At 37.0% G+C, this 25,333-nt stretch overlaps 1 protein-coding gene across 3 annotated transcripts; it reads right to left on the bottom strand.

The window, feature by feature from the left end:
* Window positions 1-2,463: 2,463 nt before the first annotated feature.
* Window positions 2,464-19,746, bottom strand: LOC120633292 (peptidylprolyl isomerase domain and WD repeat-containing protein 1). Of its 3 annotated transcripts, none has more exons than XM_039903475.1 (12): window positions 19,706-19,746; window positions 19,444-19,596; window positions 18,868-19,028; window positions 13,842-13,980; window positions 12,816-12,903; window positions 11,671-11,995; window positions 10,302-10,420; window positions 7,606-7,798; window positions 6,805-7,039; window positions 5,407-5,595; window positions 3,802-3,953; window positions 2,464-2,661 (listed from the first exon to the last, which is right to left on the bottom strand). In XM_039903475.1, exons 2-12 carry the CDS (start codon window positions 19,565-19,567, stop codon window positions 2,518-2,520), a joined length of 1,869 nt encoding a protein of 622 aa, XP_039759409.1. In that variant the 5' UTR covers window positions 19,568-19,596; window positions 19,706-19,746; the 3' UTR covers window positions 2,464-2,517. The 3 variants fall into 3 exon arrangements, with proteins under 3 accessions (XP_039759409.1, XP_039759410.1, XP_039759408.1); XM_039903476.1 differs by having other exon boundaries at window positions 19,665-19,736; XM_039903474.1 differs by having other exon boundaries at window positions 19,444-19,736.
* Between the last annotated feature and the right edge of the window lie 5,587 nt (window positions 19,747-25,333).

Here is a 25,333-nt window from a genome sequence, read left to right as displayed (position 1 = left end):
CCGAGGTACGCGGGCAGAGGAGGGTTACGGCCTTTCTGCGAGAATGAGAGAGACGGAATTATATAGCCTACCTACTCTCCCTACCGATAAAGTCCGGCAATTTAGTAAGGAAAATAATGGGAAAAATATTACTTTTCATTGAATATATTTTAAACTATAGGTATTTAACATAATATTTTAATAAATAACCAAAAACAAGCCAAATTTGTTTATTCGAAACGTGTAGTGGAAGTTTGAAATACTTACCTAATACCTACATAGGTACTGGTTTAAAAGTTGAATTCACTGTAACATCGCAACTAGGTTTAAGGTACAAATTATAAAAAAAAAAACGACTCGGTAGGTACCTACAACAGTAAAAACAAAAACATTCCGCTGATGTGCGAGTACACGTTTGGCTTAGATTTGTAATAAATACGCATAGATTAATTATAGTACAGATAAGGAAAAAGGATTACCTAAGACTATTTTTAATTTTTAAATTAGTAAAATCTACGAATTTAATCAAAACTAATATTGGTAATAGAGCGCCACCTATCGTGTCAGTGTTAATAAAGGCTGAATCTATCGGTTGATAGATGGCGTTTATACAAAAAAAAAAGAAAATACATGTTTGTTAAAAAATGGACCTATTATGAATAAGTTTGAAATAAAAATGTACGATATTATGCTATCATTTTAAAATTCGCTGGGTATCCACTACCCTATAAAATACAAAGACTACGGGTACAGTACTGCTATTGACATGTAGATGGCGCAGTCTACAAAAAAAATTCAAAAATGTTTTATTCATATCTACATGAATAAATCACACTTATGTAGCGTACATCATATCATATACATAGCGAATGATCTTGGCTGGCCTGATGTTGGCTCTTTAGGACATACAAGTTTCATTGGATTCGTAAAAAAACTATCTCGACGCAGCAACTCGTGACTTACTTCTGTCCGCCCTGTCAACACAGTCCTTGCGTACTACCTCAGGCATCGAGTAGATCTTATGTTCTTAGCTGTATTTTTCTCGTATGGGAGATTATTTTTTCCGGATTGTTTGTAGCTGAACGAACCCTATTGATTTTAACAGCGTAAAGCGGGCTTTTTGGCGTGCCTTGGGATGGGGTGCACCTCGGCTCAGGCGACGATAGGAGTTAAAGGGTTACGGATGATGATTAGTCCGGACGCCTCCGAGCCCATGTCCAGAGGCGTTCACTTCATATATGCACAAAAGCACTGCCTACCCAACATTGTTCCTATACCTCGTTTATGAGTCGGATTTTTCTATTTTACGCCATCTTTCGCCGTGTCGTTAGAACAAGATCAGAAGACACTGCGCAGAGGTTGTTTCTGTGTCGGATAGGGAGCATTGTCAGTAGTAATCTGACAGTCAAGGTCGTGAAGGATATGTTTAGGCCTTCTCTTGTTGAGAGTGGCGCTAAGGTTGGGTAAATAAAAAAGGGTTGGGATGACGGATACACTTATCAACGTATGAGAGAGAAGGCCTATGCCTCTCAGTGGGCCATTGATAAGACAAATTTGTAGTCTATTTTATCAAACTTGCCTTTTAATGTAAACAAACCTTTCGTAACAAATTGTTTGAAATATATTTAAAACTGAGAATGGGCATCAGCTGCTATTAACATCTACTGGGATCACCTACCCGTCTACCCACAGGGCTAGCACGGTCGGGAGATAAAAATTATATCCCCCGATTATATACCCTGACAAGGGATATAATTAACGTGTCCACCTGCTAAATCACTGGAACATGGAATAGGAGAAGTTCACCCCCGTTTATTAATACACATATATTATTTACACTTGTGCGCCAGTGCTCTGAGAGTTGATAAAGTGGTGGGAGAAGATACATTTATATCCTTTCACCAGGGATATAATTGTCTCCTGCCCATGCTAGCCGTGCAGCTTGGTGATTATGGACAAAGCCGTTGGAAGAGGCCTTTTGTGTCCGTCAGGCTGTTGATCATCATCATCATATCACCCCATACCCACCCACTGCAGGGCCCAGTGCGGTATACGGGGTGGTCGGTCAATTGACGTCACAAAAAAAAATTAGGTCCGGTATGTTGTGGAGTATCCGAATCACACGCATGTATGTTCCGCGATTTTTTATAGTTTTGGAATTATGATTTTTTTTCTTCGATTTTTCGAGGAATTTCGATATGATCATCTTAACAAATTTCTAAACAAAAGCAAACGAATTTTTTAGAGTTTTTTTTTTTTTTTTTGCAACTGGATCTCATGTACTTTTATGCATAAAATTATCAGCTTCGTAGCTTTGATGAAAGTTATGAAAATGTTGGTCTAAAGTTAAAAATTTACCTAATATTTAGGTAATTTTTTTTATTTTTATGACGTCAACTTACCGGCCCCCCTGTATAGCGTTCACTATAAATACTTCGAAAAAACATTGTTAAAAGTCGGTCAGGTAGTAAAATAACAGCATACTCTGTAGTTAGCATTCAAAAATATTTATTTAGCCTTAATTTAATTCGCCATAAGTTATTTGACAGTGACAGATATGACTCGTATGTCATCGTAAGGCTTGTCCGTCTTGGGGTTGGTTTTCACGCTACCGATGTTCTGCACCACCTCCATACCGCGCACCACTCGCCCGAACACCGTGTGCTTATTGTCGAGCCAGGGCTGTAAAACATAATATGTGCACTCAGTCATCATTACAAGGTCTTAGGGGCTCCAAAGACACAGTCGCATGTGTTCGAATACTTCGAACAGTACAGTTCTTTACACTGTTAAAAGTAGTCGGTTAGGTGGTAAAATAAAAGCATACTTTACAATAATAATATATAAATAATAATAATATTAATAAGTTACTCAGTTAACTAGTCCAGTTATAAAATAGTGTATGTAAATAAGAAAAGATTTTAAACGAAAATCTTTCGTGGTTAATCAACATTTCTTAAATATATAGTTCAACAGGTACATACCACGATTATATTTTAGATTTGTCGATATCTCGACCCAGTTACATTTCCCATTTTTTTGTTGCCCGTGGCATCTGGCAAAAAAAGGGGGAAACAAGAATACGAAAGGGGGTAGTCAGATTCTGTCAGTGACATCCAACTTGACATCTCGTACTTCCGCAGTCTCGCCGTGACCACGATCCATGCATCTGGGTCGAAATATCGACAAATCCAAAAATATTATCGTGGTATGTAAGAATCCGTTGAACTATATTTAAGAAATGTTAACTAGAAATACTTCGAAAAATAAACTGTTAAAATTATAAGGGTACGTATTAAAATAACAGCATACTCCTATATAACTTGACGGCCGAGGGGCGCAGTGGGCAGCGACCCTGCTTTCTGAGTCCAAGGTCGTGGGTTCGATTCCCACAACTGGAAAATGTTTGTGTGATGAACATGAATGTTTTTCAGTGTCTGGGTGTTTATCTGTATATTATAAGTATTTATGTATTAAATTCATAAAAAAATATTCATCAGCTATATCAGTACCCATAACACAAGCTACGCTTACTTTGGGACTAGATGGCGATGTGTGTATTGTCGTAGTATATTTATTTATTTATTTATTTATTTTTTATTACTCTGTAATTAGCATTCAAAAATAATTTTTTAGCCTTTATTTCATTCACCATAAGTTATGAGTCGTGTGACAGACCAAAGCGAGATTTGAGTTTAGTTCTAAGTTAACACCATCCTATCATGATAATGGAAACCAGTAGTAACATTTCATAGGGGCCTGCGATAGCCGTACATTTATAAAGTTCATTTTAATTTTCGAAGATATTATTTGGGTACTCACAGTGGGGGCCAGCGTGACAAAGAACTGGCTGCCGTTGGTGTTGGGGCCAGCGTTGGCCATGCTCACTGTGTAGGGCCGGTCGTGTTTCAGGTGCGGCCGGAACTCATCCGCAAACTCTCCGCCCCAGATACTCTCCCCGCCGGTGCCAGTGCCTGAATGCACAGTTATAAGTGTTAGCAAATCTGCCTCTTTATTGTTTATCGTGTCTTGCTATTAGGTAAACAAAATAGGTAATAACTAAAAGTAGATCTAAATATAAGTAATAACAAGTATTGTTCTAAGCTACAACCCAAAGATTTTAATTAATATTAAGGAGAGCCGTAGCTTAATTTTAATTGAGAAAGCGCTCAGACCGCGATGACCAGAGAGTCGCAGGTTCTTTCTAAATAGCGATCTCTTCCAGGCAACCAAAGGCATACAGGAAAACGCTATACGAAATTAGTGAGTAGTACAACAAACATTAGTGAAATATTAGGATTTAAAACTAAATTAATATAAAATAAACATAAAACATAGTACATGTTAAACATAACATATTAAAGATATGTACAAAAATAAAAAATATTTTCCATACATATATACAAACATATAAACATACAAATACGCTACTATAAATACATAATTAAAAAATAAACAAAATAAAAGAACCCTCAAAAATATGTAGAATACGAAATAAACTAAATAGAATACAGTGATCAATAATACATAAATATATACAATATTGTCAAACCCCAAATAAAACAGAAGGTTCAGACAAAAAATGATCTTTAACATGGTGTTAATCCCCTTTCGAGAGGCCGGAGTTGATTATACGGTTCTTCAATTTCCTGATTTTTTTTTATTTTTTTTTAATAAATATTAAATAAATATACTACGACAATACACACACAGCCATCTAGCCCCAAAGTAAGCGTAGCTTGTGTTACGGGTACTAAGACGACTGATGAATATTTTTATGAATAATAATATACATAAATACTTAGAATATACATATAAACACCCAGACACTGACAAACATTCATGCTCATCACACAAACATTTTCCAGTTGTGGGAATCGAACCCACGGCCTTGGGCTCAGAAAGCAGGGTTGCTGCAAACTGCGCCAATGGGCTGTCTAAAGTGTCTGACTTTGAAGCTCTTGAAGACGTCCCCGGGTGGGAATGAAGTCGAAATTCTTCTCCTCTGTCTCCACGTCTTTGTTACGTTTGTGTTCGTTGATGTGTGAATCGCTTTTCAGTCTGCTGGTGCACCGGTCAATGAGAGTATAACTTGAAGTCAAAGTCAAAGTCAAAAATATCTTTATTCAAGTAGTCCCATAGGTGGCACTTTTGATGCGTATATGAGAATTACACGTAACACGGTAGTGAGATGATGGCGATAACCACATATTCGTAAACTTTAAACTAAAGCTACGAGGGTTCCAAACGCGTCCTGGTGTAAGAAGAAGCCCACAACAAAGTTAGCCGGGTGTTTTTTTTTGTTATCACCATCTCACAATGTCATTTTAAATTATTAGAAGAGCAACCTGGTTAGAGCAATAATTTCCACCCAAGCTTCTTTATCGATTACGTAGTCCTTTATACTACAATAGGATTAGAGCTCACCCGTGGGGTCGCCAGTCTGCACCATGAACCCCTTGATGACGCGGTGGAAGATGTGCCCGTTGAAGTAGCCGTTGCGCGCGTGGCCGCAGAAGTTCTCGACGGTGCGCGGCGCGTCCTTGCCGAAGAGGCGCACGTGCACGTCCCCCAGCGACGTGTGCAGCACCGCCTGCTCGTACAGGCGCTGGACGCCTGCGGACACACCCCTCAGTCAGTAGGTCACAGGAAAAGTTAGGGGCGAACCCCTCATCAGTAGGACACGGGCAGACCGAGGGGCGAACCCCTCAGTCAGTAGGACACAGGCAAAGATAGGGGGCGAACACCTCAGTCAGTAGAACACAGGCAGACCCAGGGGCGAACCCCTCAGTCAGTAGGACACAGGCAAAGATAGGGGGCGAACACCTCAGTCAGTAGAACACAGGCAGACCCAGGGGCGAACCCCTCAGTCCCCTCATAGTGAATCCACTATGCAGTTTAACGGGATATGAATGCCTGGAGTAGGGAGATGAAGTAGAATATGCTATGACGAGGTGAGGGAGACATTATGTTGATAATGGGATCTAATGGTGACCTAGATCCTATTTTTATGCCCTTTAAGGAAATGTGGTCTTGTGGACTCGTTGCTTCTGACGCTCTAAAAGTCTTGAGTTATTATGGGACACCAAGGTTGGGGTCTTAGCCTCTGGATGATCATGTGCCAATATTATTTAAGAAATTATGATACCTTACGGAGTGATCTTTAATAGGACCCAGTTGGAATTAGTTACAGTACGGAAACCCCTGCAAAAGACCTATGTACAATAATGGTCGTCCTGCGGTTGAGACGATCATACATCGGTGATTGTACGTAGGAATTTCACGATCTTCTTTTAGACAACATCCCTGATACTGTGGTGAGCGTTGCTGGGAGGTCCTAGGTTCGATCCCCAGCGTGGGAAATTAAATAATTTATAATTTCAGAGTTTTCTCAGGTGTGGTCATATTTGAGTTCATACAACGAGAAAGGACATAAGATACCTTTCCTCTTTTTTTCCTTAATTCTAAGGTTGCCTGGCAGAGATCGCTATTAAGCGATAAGGCCGCCTTTTCTAGTCTACTTCTTTCTTCATGTTTCTTGTATATTCTTGATGTGGTGTACATTTTCAACAGCCATAATTTCTTTATTTTTCTTTTGGCACTCGACATTTTAATGTTGGTTTGACTGGGATAGTTATTATATTTCTCTATGGTTATAAGTTGTTCGAACAAAACTAAACTCTATCATCAGTTTATAATCGTCCGGACCGGCCGGCTCGGCGATGACATGTATACAAAATATAGGCGAGCCCATCCATGGGCTCACCTCGTCCACTAGGAAAATACCTATCAATGTGAAATATTAAATTGCAAACACTCTCTCACCTTGTCCTTCGGTAGCAGATATGATATCCTCCTTCGAGGGTTTCTCGTTGAAGATGTCCCGGTCAGCGTCCGGACTCTTCACGTCGTCCGGACTTCGCCGGGAGAACATATAGAAGCGATTCTTCTTATACGCAGTGCAGAAAAGCGTCGGGTCAGTTTTTATGTTAAGCAGTGTCGGGTTGTCGGATCCTTCCATTTCGAGTGTCGTCGCCAGTTTAGACTGATTGGTTCTACCCTGTAGATCAAACGTATATTTTCAAATGTTTTTTTGGTTAAGAAGAAAAGACCTAAAAACCTTTTCAATTAAATTAAAATCAATTCAATTGTATGCATTGATACACTCTATTTTTTTAATGATGCACTGTCTTACATGTTGGCGGGTTAACCTGTTGGGGAGTATGACAGTTATATCAAACCCCCCCCCCCCCCCTGGTATCCCCCTGGTATCTACGGTAGCTGTGGAACGGTACGTTTACTGTTCCGTACGGTTTATCTTCAATATGGATGTGTGTGTGTGTGTATGTGTGTGTGAAAGACACTTATCCTATTCTAGCCGTGCATTAGAACCAGCTAATAGCGAAAACGTACCTGGAACAGCGGATATCAGGAAAATTGCATAAAACGGCTCAAATTCTCCTCCTACACGAGTTATATATCAGTTCTAGGGTAGGCAGTGCTTTTGAGCATGTATGAAGTGCACGCTACTGTCTACACGTATTTATAATTTTTTATAATTAGTTTTTATTAATCGCTATCTGCGGCAGCTATGGGAGAAAGATACACTTAAATCCGAACTCATACCTGGAACAGCGCCAGGTGCAACGGGCGCAAGTTCTCGGGCTTGCCGAGCATGGCGACGCAGCGGTTGGTGGCGAGGTTGATGAGCTTCACGCCCAGCATGGTGGAGTACGCTACGAAGTGGCCGCTGCTGTCGAACACTATGTTCGCGAGCTGAGCCGCTTCCGATTTGTCAAGGTCACGCTCCGTTGCCATTCTAAATGGACAGTTTTTTGAATCAGGCCAAAGGTAGTATTTTTCGCAGGCAACCCTATACCATCGTGTTCATAATTAAATAATATAACAATTATGTAATCTATATGACATTGTAATGGACTTGTAATTGAATAAATAAATAAATCATCTTTATTTTCATTGAATTTTAATTCAATAATCAGTCCAGTGCAAAATGTTAGTATCGATTTACCTGATTATACCTGGCTACCTGAGAGTTGTGACCGGAAAAGAATAGGCAACCTAACGTTTGCATATTCTATGGGCTTCATACTGTCACATATGTCACATTTGTCTAATAATCAAACCGGTGTTGTGGAATCAGATCAAATCAAATGTTAAAAAAAAAAAATTTTTTTAATTATTAATTAAGCATATCCTGGACTGAAATTTGTTAGACAACCCATATGCAATATTGATATATTAAATTAAATATAAAATACGTTTCATCAAATGACCATCTCGGTGAAGGACGTTTTATATCGGTATCTTAGACTTCAATGTCCCATCTCGGAAGTCCGTACTCGGAAAATAAACACCTTTAATATGTACATCTTTACCTATATATAAAAGGCAAAGATCACTGACTAACTGATCTATCAACGCACAGCTCTAGCCACTTGACGGATCGGGCTGAAATTTTGCACACAGATAGTTATTACAACGTAGGCATCCGCAAAGGATTTTTAAAAATTCCAACCCTAAGAGTAACCCTCTTAATGGGGGATGAAAGGTTGTATAAAATTCTTCATTTATCAATTTATTTTACAAGTTACACTCATGAAACTTTGATTTTAGCTTTTCGATTTATCAACAAATTTTAAAAATTCCAAATCCAAAGGCTTCAAATTAAAGGGATTAAAATTTATTTTACGGTGTCTGATTTTTTAAGTAATTTACGTTCATCTATTTCTATTAGTAAGACATTTTTATAAACCTTAGAAGTTAAATTTTATCACATCAAAAATTTGAGCGAAACCGGGGGCATAAACTAGTAAATAAATATATTATTCGCAAATATCTTTACTTATTAATTGTATTTAAAATTGTCATATTCGTCAATTTCCCTTTTCTGGCCGAGCAATCTATTTTTGCAATCTATTAACTGGGCCCCACGACACAGGTTACCTATTGTGGGGTCCAGAGGTTATCAAAATAAACACAAACAACCGGAACAGAAGAAAACACGAAAGTTCTGTAATATATATATATATATATATTAATTAATATTTAATGTATTTCTATAATTTTAATTAATGGAATTTGTAGGAATGGTGTGGATGAACTTCCACCTTGGAGTTTTTGCACGTACCCCGAATGTAAGAACGTTTCAATTTGTTTTTGATTTGGTTCAGGTTTTTATTTTTAATTTCTTCTAGTAAAGGTCTAGGTAATTTTTCTAAAACACTAGGCAGGAGGTACTCCCACACCCTCTTTCCATAAATATTATTAAATGTGGGTGTTCTAAACATAGGTAGGTAGTTTAAATGACGTAAGTTCATAGGTCTAGCATTCTTGTCTAATTTGCGAATGTAATTATGATACAGGGTTATTATTGCTAAATCCACTCTGTCATAAACAGACATTACATTACTATATTTAAAAAGCCTTTCGTAATTATTTTTATGTCTATATTTAATTTTCAATGGAACTATTGTTTTCAGTAATCTAAGTTGCAATTTATAAATGTTTTGCAGATGGGTTTTATAAGTTCTGCCATAACTAGAGATGCCATAGTTTATAATCGAGTCTTATTTATTCAGTTTTTATTTAGCATAGGTACAAGCAGTGCCGGATTAACAGCGTAGCGAGGGTAGCAATTGCTACGAGCCCCGCGCGAAAGAGGGAACCGCATATTTAATATCACTCATCTATGACAGACTGACTGACTGACTGACTGACACGCACACGCACACACACACGCACACGCACACGCACTCGCACACGCACACGCACAAGCACACGCACTCGCACACGCACACACATCGTCTATAGTAATGTACTACACTATTCATTACCCACAAATTTGTAACTTGTAGATAGCAAGTACGTATTGAGTATTGAATTGTTTTTTTACCACTTTATACTTAAGAACCCATAGCAGATCAAGGGCTCTTTTAAAGAATTTGCTACGGACCCCGCGCTTGCTAAATCAGGCACTCTGTATAAGTAAGGTATAATTCAAGTTTTATTTCGGTGTTTCGAAATGGTAAAATAGAAAGCGTATGCCTCTTTGGCCATCTTCCGAACGTTTGAAGGAAATTCGTGCAAAACAAAAGGAAAAAAAAATATAACTGTAATAAATACTGTCTCCCAAATTATTCGGTTTTTATTTAGCATAGGTATAAGTAAGGTATACTTCAAGTTTTGTTTTCGGTGTTCCGTTACCGAAGTAGTGAAATAGAAAGCGTATGCGTCTTTGGGCATCTTCCGAACGTTTGAAGGAAATACATGCAAAGCAAATGGAAAATCTCTGTAATAAATACCGTCTCCCAAACTCCATATTAGGCAGCTGTTGTGTCTGATGCTGTAGCTCTTGAAACCTTTGCAGACTCTCGTCTATAACTTTGTGCAGTTTTCCCGTTAAGAAGTGGAACACTCGGACCTGTCAGAATTATTTATTATATACAAGTAAACAATTTAATAGTAAATAATAAATAAATATACTGCGACATGACACACAACGCCATCTAGCCCCAAAGTAAGCGTAGCTTGTGTTATGGGTACTAAGTTGACTGATGAATATTTTTATGATTTTTCTTTAAGTTTGCCTTTGACTGCAATCTCATCTGATGGTGAAGTGACAGCAAGTGTTATGGGTACTAAGATGACTGATGAATATTTTTATGTATAATACTTATAACATACATATAAACACCAAGACACTGAAAAACATGCATGTTTATAACACAAACGTTATCCAGTTGCGGGAATCGAACCCACGGCCTAGACATAGAAAGCAGGTCGTTGCCCACTCCGACAATCGGCCGACGAATTTTCAAAAGTTATTGTCCATTTTATAAGAATCCATGAACTGCGGAGCTACGCATATAATCCCAAAATATTATCGTGGTATATACCCGTTAAATTATATTTAAGAATAGATTCCTAAACATACATTTACCTTTCACCAATAGATTTTCACTAGGCAACTCATATAACCAACTTTTCTATGATTTTTGCCACAAGGTTTTTTTGTGTTTGTATTATTATATTTTTGTGTCAGTTTACGAGTATCCGAAACATTACAGCGGAATTGGTATTATAACTTTAAATGGCGCCTAACATCGTTAGTCATCATCTAAGAGTCGGTGAAACGTTTTTCTTCTATGCATCATCACCATCACATCATCACCGGCCCACTACAGAGCACGGGTCTCCTCCCATAATGAGAAGGGATTAAGGCCGTAGTCCACCACGCTGGCCCAGTGCGGATTGGTGGACTCCACACACCTTTGAGAACATTAAGTAGAACTCTCAGGCATGTTTTCCTTCGCCGTTGAAGCAAGTGATCTTTCAATTACTTAAAATGCACATAACTTATAAAAGTTGCGTGCTGGTATTTTAACTCTGCCTGTAGTGAAGTCGAGCTCCTAACTAATGCGTTATCACCGCTTCTCTAGATTTAGTAAAAGCGGGCTTAAAGCCCATAATCACCACGCTGGGCAGACGTGTTTGAGATCCCAATAAATGGTAGTAGTAGCATAAAGAAAGCTGCTGCCCGTTCTCCATTATATTCCCTTAATCGCCTCGTACGACATCCGAAAGAAAAGGTTGGTGACCACTGCATTCTGACCTGCCGTCCCCACCTGCAATCGTGTCCTATTTAAATATATTTTAAATAAGATCAAGTACCTTTCTATCCAAACTTATGGCAGCCATTTTCTTTCCATCTGGCGAAAAATCCAAAGCAGTGGGGTAAGTTTTATTCTTCACGAAATCGAACAGATCCGTGCTCAATTTGGATTTGAATTTGACGTTTTTCGGAAACTCGTGCTCATATTTAGGTCCGGTCCAGTACTCGACTATACCAGCTTTGTCCACAGACACTGCCGCTTCGAAAACTGGGTTGTATTTGATGGTGACGACCTCGTTTTGATGCAACTCGAAGGTGTGTAATGGGGTTCCCGAGATTTGCGTGCCGTCGAATATGTGGATTTTGTTTGTGCCCTTTTCTGATCTAAAAGGTAATATATACATTACTTTTATACTGACAGCATACAAAACAGTCCATCATCTACAAGTCAGTCTAGTCAAAAGTCCTGACTCACTGATATAATATCATATCATGTCCACGACAAGTTTCGTGGACATGATATGATATAACATGTCCACGAAGTAATACGTAAGCGCTATGGAAGGGTGGGCCTTTGTTTTGCTTATTTCTGATAACATGAGGCTTTTTTTTTTATATTAATAGCGGGCAAACGAGCAAGTGGGTCACCTGATGGTAAGTGATCACCGCCGCCCATAAACATCTGCAGCACCAGAGGAGCCACCGATGCGTTGCCGGCTGGGGGAGGTCGAAATGATGATTACGACAGCAGTTGTTTTATTTTTTTTTCATAATACTATAGCAATGATTATGTAAGCATGGGGAGAGGGGGTAAAAGCTTTGCTTACTTTTGCTGACAAGGGGAACGGAGTGTAAATTGTAAAAAATCTGCCTACGTAATATTTGAATGGCCCTCTACTACAAATATAATGTCGGTTAATGCTGGAAATACTTGACTCTTTACAGGATATAACAGCAGATTGCAAGATCGGAATGAAGATGACTAATCAAGATCTCAGCTCTAAAATATAATAATAATAATAATCTTTATTGAAAGGTATAAACCCAGTTATAAGAATATAAAAAGATAAATTAAATAACAAAATAATAATAATAAGTTATATATTATTACAATATAAAGATATTGCAAATATATAAAATAAAAAATAAATAAATATATATATAAAATATAAAATCAATATATAAATGAGAAAGAAAATCTTACACTGCTATCGCTGATATAGGGTCGCCAGCGGAATGCACCCACTCTGTACAGTATGGTTCAAACTCTATTGATATCATGTTGATCATGTCTGGAAAGAGAAAGCATTTACACTACTTATTTCATCTCATTTTCATCATCATTATATCAACCCTTTACCGGCTTACTAAAAAGCACGGGTTTCCTCCCACAATGAAAAGGGGTTAAGGCTGTAGTCCACCACGCTGGCCCAGTGCTGATCAGTGGACTTCACACACCTTTGAGAACATTACGCAGAACTCTAAGGTATGCAGATTTCCTCAACATGTTTAACCTTCACAGTTGAAGCGAGTGATATTTTAATTGCTTTAAACGAACATAACTTGGAAAAGTTAGAGGTGATTGCTGGGATTCGAACTCGCTCTCCGAACGTGAAGTCGAAGTCCTACCCACTGGGCTATCGCCGCTTCACATATAAAATAGTAAGGTTTTTGGTTATGGCCTTGACCATAATCTAATGGAAAAAACAGGTGGTAAATTTGGCCCAAGATGGAATATGCTTGCAGAAATAAGTTAGTAATATTCTATTTGTATATTTATCATTACTAACCGGACCATTACAGGTCACAGGTTTCCTCTCAAAATTAGAAGGGTTTGGGCTGTGGTCCACCATGCTGGCCAAGTGCAGATTGGTGGACTTCAAACGCCCTTGAGAAGATCATGCTCTCATTCATGCATAGTTTCACCGCTATATAATATTGGATAGAAGCAGGCGTTACTTTGCGGAAATCCATGATATATTAAAGCGCATTTAGCTGTACTCTTTTAGCGGAGTTTAGCAAAATAAGCTTAATTTTCATAATATACTGTTAAATAATTAATATTTAATTGTTTCAAATGTTCAAAAGCTAGAGATGTGTGCAGATTGAACTCTGCTCCCCAGAAAAATAAGACAAAGACTTATATTATACAGAAGGGTATAACTGCTAAATTTTATATAAGAAGGAAGAATGAGATCAAATGGTTTTGAATAGTTAAATAAGTCAATACCAAAATTAACAACATCGAAAACTTTGACAGTTTTCTCAGTGGAAGCTGTGCAAAGCAGGGTGCCGGTGCTGTTTGTAGCAACATGGCTGATAGGTGCCAGGTGACAGCGGAAATGCTTCACAAACTCTATCCCTTCTTCCTAGAACAAGGAAAGAAAGAAGTTAAAAAACAACAAATTCTCTTAAAACAAACATTTTAACAACAGGTATACAACAATTTTTATTAGTGTTTTTATTTACACTTGGAAGAATTATCAATTTTATAAATTTTAAAAGATATAAAAAATTATAAAAGATATAAAAAAAAAAAAACAATGTGTCATCTCTTGTTTCAAACGTGTCTCATTGTAATATGGACCTTTGAAAAAGTAGATTGAAACTGCAACGTTTCCTACTAGATGACGCTACAGTCGCTATAAGACTGATGTGAAAGGCATATACTAATTTCGGCATCGACAGTAGGAAAGCCGTAGCTTAATTGGTGAAAGCGCTCAGGCCGCGATTGCCCGAGAGTCGCAGGTTCAAATAAATCCTTTCGGTTCCGGTTTTATATGCATTTTAAATTTATAAAAAAGGTATACAACAATTTTGGATATATTCAGAAGTTACTTTTCCTCCCCAGCATCACTCCCTGAAGCACTTGGCTAGCTGTGCTAGCATTTATAATTATTTTATTGGTAATCATTCACTGTAAAGTGTGGAAACAGTTCCAGAGTATGCTCCATTCTTGGTGCAAAACGTGTGGGGAGAGTACATTAGGAAAGATCCATTTGGTCGGCAATAAAGATTGAAGAAATTATAAATTACAGTGTACAGATTCTCCTGCATTTGGCGGAGTATAGCAAGTTAAGCTTAGTATTCATTGTGTTGGTGAAATAAAAGTATTATTTTGCATACACTTTTCAACTCTATACAGACATAACATAATTTTTTTATAATAAGTGACACTGACATGAGCGTCGGCTTAGGAGAAAAAATGACATTCTATTTTAATTCTCTAGGTAGAACTGACTTTGCTATAACTTGCTTTACAAAGCAAAATGCATCCGCAGAGAATATCAGAGAATTCAGAGATGACTGCAAAGGATTATGTTATCTTATTGATTGGACAAAACGATAGCAACTGTAATTTTATTATTAACAATGTGTACTCTGCCCTTCGAATTTTAAATACTACTAATGTGTTCTTACTGAATGTGTTTAAAAATAATTTCTTAAACGAATATAAGCTAAATCACTCACTTAGAACTATTGTAAATAGCTTCAAAAATGTAAAATATATTAATCTCAATTCAGCCAACTTTAGCCATAAATTTTGTAAATCTATATATTATGAAGTAAGTTGTAAGGAATATGAACGAATGTATCTAAAATCTATCATTAACGCAACGAAACACTCCCATGCTAAAAATCATATTGCTACACAGCCCAGAAAAGGAACCATACCTTTTTACTTCTTGCCAGTAGATACAAAAAATAATATAAAACGTAGTTCTGTTAAACCTACAAATTTACGCAAAGGAACTATTCCTTACTACTTTTCCAGAAAGCCTGACAATTATAAAAAAGCTAAAATAAGTAACAATGGCTCTAGAATGAATTTTCCAAAAAGTTCGGAATCCTCCACCAAAACATAGCTGGTGCATTAAATAAAACAGACAGTATAAATTTTAGTCTCTCTGAGCTCCAAGATCAATCGATTAATATTGACATTATTTGCATGTCAGAAACATTTTTACTACCTGGACATGAAACCAATCTCTGTATAGAGGATTTTAATGTTGCATCAGTTTTTTCCAGAAAAGAAACTAAACGAGGAGGAGTTTGTATTTTGACTCGCAATGGTATTGAATCGGAAGAAATAATAAGTCTTCACAGCGGCGCGCAAGAGAAAGATTTTGAATGCTGTGGTATATTTATTAAACGACTAAACCTTATAATTATATGTCTATATAGAACACCACAATCTAGTATAAAAATATTTCTAAATAAACTTGATTTAATATTATATGATTTGACAAATAAATTTAATGAATGCAAATTAGTAATATGCGGTGACATGAACATTAATACTCTAATCAATAATTCTGTTTCAAAATCCTATAATGACATATTGTTTAACTATAATATTGTAAATAAAATTCGTAAATCTACTAGATCTACATCAAGGAGCGAATCTTGTATAGATCATATTCTGACTAATATTAATGAATCAACAGGGCTATTACACAACTTATGCTTATCTGACCATAATACTGCGCAATCATTGCATTTTAATTATAAGAGTAATAAAATAACAAACAAGTTTAAAACATACACTTACAAAAGAGATTACTCAAAGGAAAACATCAATATCTTTGTCAATTGTATTAAAAATCTGTCTTTTGCAGATGTTTTAGTAGAACAAGATGCAAATAAAGCATTTAACCTGCTCCATGATATATTAGTATTGTTTCACAGGCTTTGCTTCTCCCTCATAAAAGTATTAATTAAAAAAAAGATAAATGTTACAAAATGGATAACCAGAGGTCTTAAAGTAAGTTTTAAAAACAAACGTTTGTTGTATTTTAAGTCTTGTAAGAACAATAATAAGAAGCAAAATTATAGAAAATATTCCGTAGTTCTGCGTCGATGCGTATATTACCGACAACGTGAGTGTAATAAAAAATACTTAGACAAAGCAAGAAATGTATGTAGTGCAACCTGGAATATCATTAAAAAAAAATAGGACATAACAATCAACAACAGACTATGAAATACTTAACAGACAATGGAAAAAAAATAACTAATCCCAAAGAAATATGTAACTTACTAAATAAACATTACATAATGACATCCAACAAACTAAATAAAAACTTTAAAAATACAACAAAAATTACGAACAATAACTCAAATAATATTTATTGCAGCCCTACTGATTGCTTCGAAGTAAGGAAAATAATTATGAATTTAAAAAATACCAACTCAACTGGATATGACGAATTAAACACGCATTTACTAAAATGTTCGTCTATATTCTTGTCTAACCCATTGACTCATGTTATCAATTTATCAATAGAACAAGGTATCTTTCCCGACAGACTGAAGCTGTCAATTATAAAGCCGCTATATAAAAAAGGGAAAAAAGAGGAAGCCAACAACTATAGACCAATTGCTTTAATTTCCGTTCTATCGAAAATTTATGAAAAAGTTATTTGTAATAGAATTAATAATTTTGTTGAACGTTTTAATATCATCAATAACGCTCAGCACGGATTTAGAAAAAATAAATCTACCACAACTGCGATGTTTGAGCTAGTTAAAATCTGTAACAATTCTCTTTCTTGACATGTCCAAAGCGTTTGATTTAGTCAATCATGAAAAATTATTAAATAAATTAGAGCATTACGGAATACGCGGACAGCTGCATCAATGGCTTAAATCTTATTTAGACAATAGAATGCAAAAAACAATAATTCAAAAGCAAATTGGTGAAAACATTAATCTGTATGAGTCTGATTATGAAAATAATAGGTATGGCGTTCCCCAGGGCAGCATTTTGGGCCCACTATTATTTCTGTTATATATAAACGATCTCCCAGTAAACTTATCGCACCCATCAATACTTTTCGCTGACGATACCACTATAATTATTCCATGTGATGACAAGCAGACACATGAATCGGAAGTAAACAAATCATTAACTGAAACTATTTATTGGTTAGAAAGCAATAATTTAAGTGTAAATATAAAAAAAACAACGTGTATGCAATTTAAAACTAAAAGAGGACATAGTACAAAATTAAATATCATCTATAATAACGAACAAATTGACATCGTAAATAGTACAAAATTTTTAGGTATCCAATTTGACGAACATTGTGATTGGAAAAACCAAATCGAGGACATTTGTACTAAAGTTAATAAATTTGTATATCCCTTGCGTCGTCTTAGGCGTACAGTATCGCTTGATGCAGCACTAGTGGCTTATCACGGTTATGTCATGTCTGTTTTGCGCTATGGTATTGTTATATGGGGGAACTCAGTGCATATAAACAAATTGTTTATGGCACAAAAAAAAGTGTATAAGAAGCATATTTCTTATAGACCCAACGGATTCCTGTAGACCAATATTTCAAAAACACAATCTCCTTACTCTGCCGTGTCTTTATATCTACGAAATATCAGTCTTCGTTCATCGCCACCTGGAGTATTTTAAAACTTTCTCGAACGTAAGCCATTTTAAAAGGAGAAATAAAATTCGGCTGTGCAACAATAAATATAAATTAAAACAAACCGCAAAATCCCCCTTTGCAATGTGCGTTAAAATATACAATAAATTAGATGCAGGTCTAAAAAATCAACCTACGCGTTTTTTTAAGAAAAATCTGGCGCATTGGCTGTGTACAAAATGTTTCTATGCAATATCCGAGTATCTGAATTAAAAATGATATTATTTTGACATTATTATGATAACATTAATATTACCTGTATAATTTAATAAATAACTTTTCAATGCTTGCTCAACAAGATTATGCAGACATGTGTAATGATTGTTCTTGTTGTGCATTTTACATTTCGCATGCTTAATAGTAGAATATGGAGGAATGTTATATTATAATAAGACCCTATGTAAGCTCATATTCAGCGAATAAATTTCCTTTCATTTCATTTCAACATGGCCAGGAGACATTTCCTCCAGGGGGGAAAAGACAAAGTGTGTGTCTTCTCCCACAAATTTATCTACTCTCCAAGCATAGGCACACAGGTGTGAATAATATACAAATAATAATTGTTATATTTTTTCCCCCCTGTTGCAATGCTTTGGCATGTGGGCAAAGAAAATTTTAACTCTCAGTGGATATATTTTTTGTTACTGCTTGTACTGCTTATGCTTACTGTGCTATTGTTGCAAAACGTGTGTATTTCTTTTTTTTTAATGCAATCAAATTGTGTTTTAAAATACAAGAATATATTTTTTTCATAGTTTCTGAACTATAGTTTGTTATTAAGTACACATTTATAAATAATATGGAAAATTAGATAACCTGCTTTTTCCAAAATTTCAAGTGTCCATCCTGGCTGGCAGTTATAACAAAGTCTGTCTTTGTAACTACAACATGTGTCACAACATCTCGGTGCATGTAGCTTCTCTCATATGTTTCAGATAGTGGCAAGTTTTCTAGATATAGAGATTCAAACTCCAACACTGAAATTGAAAAATTATAATTGTTTTTTTTATTCAACTACAAGTTAGCACTTTCCTGTCTATGATGTTACTATTCTTTACACAATTTAATTATAAAACATTTATAAAATTAATATTCTATGAAGTAGCCTTGGAGCCAGTTTTGATTTATTTATAGAATAAACCCTATAAAATATTAACACTACTCCACACTAACTCATTAGTGTTCTTATTGTATCTAGAGAAAATTGAGAGAAATAATTGTTGTGTGGCTTATTGCAATATTTAAGTATAGATAAAAAATATAGTCGTTAATACTAAATGTCCCCGCACACAGATAAGCAAACAACCTCCTCTTTTATCAAAATCTGTTAAAAAGGAAACATCAACATGAAAGATATTAACACTGAAAACAATTTGAAATATGTGATGCTACCTTTGCGTTTTTTAGGTTTCGTTGCCGTTGTTGATGCCTCCGATGGCAAGGGCCCAATCCAGCCCTCTCCATCCTCTGCTTCTTCAGGATTCTCTGGACTAGTAGGCCTTTTTTCCCCTGACATTTTAGCTCAGCAAATTTATCTAAAACACACTGTTGTTCGACATGAAATTTAAATTCACTTATAATCTGCTTTGTGAATTACGATTGAGTTATCTTACACCTTGTACACAATAATTGTATAAGTTTTATTTGTATTTACTTTTTGATTTCACGAGCATTTCGCTGCCAAGCACCTGTCAAATGCCAAGTGCTAGGTAGGGATGGCGATCTGAGATCGATTAATCGAAGAATCGATTTTTCATGCAGAAAATATCGATTTTTTTTAAATCGATATGAAGTACTGTGTCGATTCACTGAATCGATATATCACCCTTGAAAATCGACATTCGATTTTTTCTGTTTTGGTACCAATACCATACAATTATTTGCATTTAGTTGAATGTGCCTGAATTATAAGAGTGCTGCCGGTTAAAGAGTTAACTACTCATAAACTCGCGAGATGGCTGTATGTTTAGTATCCTTTAATCGCCTCTCTTTAATAAAAAAGTTACGTTTGTAGTCTTTGACTTTATGTATCTATAATCTGTGACGATTGATATTGCATTATTCATTTGTTGTTGTCGTTTAATGAATACTGTTATTAGCGTAATACAAGTATTTTCATGATTGATTTTCATCAGATTTTCATGTAGTGTTTGTTGCGAAATAATAACTAATTGAGAGTAGGTAAGTAAATAAGTAAACCGCTTGGATCCCAAAAGGCTTGACAGACTGTTGTTTTTAAAAAGTTTAGATATTGAGCATTGGGAACTATAGTTCCCAGTTATAATACCCAATGCTTAATATTTAAACTTTTAACTCTTACCTTATTTTTTACTTTTTTGCAATCAATAAAAACATTCAGTATATAAATACTTATTTTTTTTTTTTTAATTGATCTTATAGTTTGATACGGTAATAAAAATAATTGTTATTTTTGAATTCCCTGATTTTATTGATAAGATATTGTTAATTGCAATATTAATCTTGTTTTTAGTAAAATTGATACAAATTTACATTGTAAACGCAAACTTGAAAAAAAGATCGATTTTTTAAGAATCGATTTTGTAGGCCTCGATTTTTTCGTGAATCGATTCATTAGACTACGATTCGAATCGATTTAAAAATCGATCTTTTTCGTAAAGAATCGCCATCCCTAGTGCTAGGTACTTGTTTGCTAAGGCCCAAGTGTGAATGCTAATAAATGATCAATGAGGATACCAACAAACATTATATCTGTTGTCAGAACCCTGTGGTGGTACGCTTGTAGAAAATATATCGATTGAACCTGGAACCTCACCTTGTAAACTTGTGCGCTAACCAGAGTGCCATAGTTATTCATAGTAATGAATTTGCTTACTAATATATCAATATTAGTTTTAACTATTGATATAGATAAATTAAATCGATACTTTTGAATACTCCCTACCCTTTCCTCCCTTCCCTTTCGTTGTATATGTTTTAAATCCCCTTTGTGTATCTATTCTATACACGTGACATTAGCAAAATTGGTTTTCACACACAGATTTCGCACATATCCTAAAAGCCATAAGCAAAAAAACAAGAAACACCACCAGCCCAATTCACTAACTTTTCCAACAAGCCTCCGACTCGTCATAATACAAATCGCATAATTTGATAGTGACAGTTATCAACTCATTACATAGTTTGTAATGAGTTGATAACTGTCACTAGGATGTGTTAGGATTGTCTGAAGTCCGGCGAGAGGGGGAGGACTCGATAATCTTGGAATCCGGCAACTTGTTTTACTACCGGGAGGGTGACCAACAGTCACAGGGTGGTGTCGGGTTTATCGTCCACAAGTCTCTCGTCAACAATGTTGTAAAAGTCGAAAGTGTGTCGAGCAGGGTAGCATACCTTATACTCAGAATTACCAAACGGTATTCGTTGAAGGTCATACAGGTATACGCGCCGACTTCGGCACACCCAGACGAGGATGTAGAGGTTTTGTATGAGGACATTTCAAAAGCCATACATGCCTCGAACACCTACTACAATATTGTGATGGGGGATTTCAACGCGAAGCTTGGCGAGCGAACTGGTTCAGAGTTGAGGGTGGGGCAATTTGGGTATGGGCAACGGAACCACAGGGGTCAAATGTTGGCTGACTTCATGGAGAAGGAGGGCCTTTATATGATGAACTCCTTCTTCAAGAAGCGGCCACACAGGAAATGGACCTGGATAAGCCCCGATGGTTCCACGAGAAACGAGATCGACTTCATCATGTCTACCAAACGGCATGTATTCAATGATGTCTCTGTGATCAACAGGGTTAAAACCGGAAGTGATCACCGTATGGTAAGAGGCACATTGAGTATAAACGTTCAACTTGAAAGAGTCAGACTGGTGAAGTCTACACTCCGGCCTACTCGTGCCCATATTCAAAACCCCGAGAGCTTTCAACTAGAACTACAGAACCGGTTCGGTTGCCTAGCAGATTGCGACACTGTGGACGATTTGAACAACAGGCTGGTGGAAACTGTCCAAACAGTCGGGTCCAAATTCTACAAGGCCCACCGTAGAAACAAGGCCAATAGGTTCTCAACCAATACACTCAAGCTTATGACGGAGAGGCAAGAGATGAGACTACAGTCTATAGCAGACGCGTCCGCTTACCGGCGGATTAATAGGCAGATCTCTAAATCACAGACTCGTGATATGCGGCACTTCAATACAGAGCGTATTAAAAATGCCATCGAGCAAAACAGAGGCTCTAAAGTGTTCGCTAGAGATCTGTCTATCGGTCAGAGCCAGTTGATGCGACTGAAGACCAATAATGGTAGTCTTGTCTCTTCCAAACCTGAGATCTTGGGTGAGGTTGAGAACTTTTATGGACAGTTGTACACCACAGTACAGACGCCTGTTGAAGATTTGGCTAAGGATCCTAGAGCCAAATTAACTCGACACTATACCGAAGATATCCCAGACGTCAGCCTATACGAGATTAGTGTGGCTCTCAAGCAGCTTAAAAATGGCAAGGCGCCGGGTGATGACGGAATAACGGCAGAACTCCTGAAGGCAGGTGGAAAACCGATACTGAAAGTCCTTCAGCGATTGTTTGATTCCGTTATTCACCAAGGCACAACGCCAGAGGCATGGCACAGGAGTGTGGTGGTTCTGTTCTTCAAAAAAGGTGATAATACCTTGTTGAAGAATTACAGACCCATCTCGCTGTTGAGTCATATCTACAAGCTGTTTTCGAGAGTCATTACGAATCGTCTCGCTCGTAGGTTTGATGACTTCCAGCCTCCCGAACAAGCCGGTTTCCGTAAGGGCTTTAGTACCATAGACCACATTCATACGCTGCGGCAGGTTATACAGAAGACTGAAGAGTATAACCGGCCACTTTGCTTAGCGTTTGTGGACTATGAAAAAGCCTTTGATTCGGTGGAAACTTGGGCTGTGTTTAGGTCACTGCAGAGATGCCGAATTGACTACCGGTATATCCAAGTGTTGCAGTGTTTGTACAAAAACGCCACTATGTCAGTTCGTATACAGGATCAGACTACGAGACCAATCCAATTGCAGCGAGGCGTGCGACAGGGAGATGTTATCTCCCCGAAACTATTTACCGCTGCGTTGGAGGACGTCTTTAAGCTTCTGGAATGGAACGGACTTGGCATCAACATTAACGGCGAGTACATCACTCAACTTCGGTTTGCCGACGATGTAGTCATAATGGCAGAGACTCTGGGAGACCTAAATACGATGCTCGATGGCCTCAGCAGAGCTTCTCAACAGGTTGGCCTACGAATGAACATGAGCAAGACGAAGATTATGTCTAATGCTCATGTTCCGCTTCAACCAGTAATCGTTGAGAACACTGCACTCGAAATTGTTGACGAATACGTATACCTAGGACACACGATCCAGTTAGGTAGGTCCAATTTCGAGAAGGAGGTGAACCGCCGAATCCAACTCGGATGGGCAGCGTTCGGGAAACTCCGTGCCATCTTTTCGTCAGAAATCCCTCAGTGCCTGAAGACGAAAGTCTTCGAACAGTGCGTGTTGCCAGTGATGACCTATGGCTCTGAAACATGGTCGTTAACTATGGGCCTCATAAGAAGGCTTAGAGTCACTCAGCGGGCGATGGAGAGAGCTATGCTCGGAGTATCTCTACGCGATCGAATCAGAAATGTGGAGATTCGTAGAAGAACCAAAGTTACCGACATAGCTCAACGAGTCGCGAAGCTTAAGTGGCAATGGGCCGGGCACATAGTTCGGAGAAAGGATGGACGTTGGGGTCCCAAGGTGCTGGAATGGCAGCCCCGTACTGGTAAGCGCAGCGTTGGTCGACCCCCAACGAGGTGGACAGACGACATTAAGCGCGTCGCAGGTAGCCGTTGGATCCAAGCGGCTCAGAATCGTGGAACTTGGAACTCCCTACAAAAGACCTATGTCCAGCAGTGGACGTCTATCGGTTGATGTGATGACATAGTTTGTATGGGTATTTAACAAACTGCTTAGCAACTGTTGGAAAAGTTGGGTAAAGTAGTGTGTACCCTCTTTGGTAATACGTGGTATGTTTGTGGATTGTTTTGTGGCCACTAGCCTTCTTTATGTGAGTCAAACAAGTGAAAAATTTAGTTAATCACCGCTCAGAAGATGGCGATGTATTTATTTTCATAATCATATTGATCATGATTCACTTTACCAAAAAAGCTATTATAAAGTACAATACGAATATACTACATATTCCTTAAACTGTGTTCTTTACTATTTTAATTCTTATGTACATATAAGTTTCTGTCTTCTTGGTTAAAAAGTGCATGACATTGTTTCATATCCAGTAAAAAGTTGCCAGTGGTAACTATTTAATTTTCTGAAAATATAAAAGAAATTAAATTTGTATCAGTATTATTAATTATTATAGGTGTGACCCTTACGATACTTGTACTTGCCATGTTGCAATTACAGATTGGACTACAAGATTGGCAGCCCATCTAAATCAATAAAGAAATAACTTATTGTAAATGTTTGCCTTTATGCCGTATTGGATTTTATTTCAACCGACGCATTGTTCAAGTCGGTTGAAAACAAGTCCAATATGAGCATCTGAGGTTCTAAATTCGATTTTATTTTGTATATTTGTTACGCTATTACTCCGCTAATTATAATTAGGAACCGATTTTGATATATTCATTCATGATGACATACCTACATCAGAGATGGTCATTATAATTTAGTGAACATCTTTCAGAAGGATTTTAAAAAAATTGAGAGAACTATTTAAGTATTATAGGCACACTTATAGCGATTTGAGTATTTTTTAAGCATTTTCTTTCGAAAAGCACCATTTGGTCAACTGAAACTGATGATGAAGACGACTGATGACCACCGGAACTATACAATAATAACTATTACACGGGTTGCGCTTCCTATATGGCATATCGTATGTAAGCAATTTATGCTCTTCACAACAAAGAAGAATAAAGAAGATGAAGAGGAGAGACCTCCTCAACCAACAACGCCCCGGCTTCGTGAAAACCAATAATTTGTGCAAGTTGATGACTAGTTGACATTTTGTTATTATAAACTGACATTTACTAATTGCAAACCTAACGTGTTAAAAAGCGTAAAAAAAATGTTTTGCCAAAAAAACTGACCTTTTAAATCAACTCAAAAGCAAACGTAGAAGTAATATGTAGAAATTTACTAGATGCTTTCCTTGCTACTATATATAATACTACTATATTATATAACAGGGAACCGCATACAGAGAACAGTCTTTTTTTGAGTCCCTTAAGTCCATTTTGGAAGTTACATT

The sequence above is a fragment of the Pararge aegeria genome, chromosome 21, assembly GCF_905163445.1.
Source record: "Pararge aegeria chromosome 21, ilParAegt1.1, whole genome shotgun sequence".
NCBI lineage: Eukaryota > Metazoa > Arthropoda > Insecta > Lepidoptera > Nymphalidae > Pararge > Pararge aegeria.
This window is presented reverse-complemented; position numbering and strand designations above follow the sequence as displayed.

Excerpts from the sequence above, each read along its gene's own strand:
- LOC120633292 (XM_039903475.1), bottom strand. The coding sequence starts at position 19,567 with ATGTCAGGGGAAAAAAGGCCTACTAGTCCAGAGAATCCTGAAGAAGCA. Across the intron at positions 13,981-18,867 it reads TGAAATTTTGGAAAAAGCAG|GAAGAAGGGATAGAGTTTGT; the intron begins GTTATCTAATTT and ends TCCTTGTTCTAG. Across the intron at positions 11,996-12,815 it reads CCTATATCAGCGATAGCAGT|ATCAGAAAAGGGCACAAACA; the intron begins GTAAGATTTTCT and ends ATTACCTTTTAG.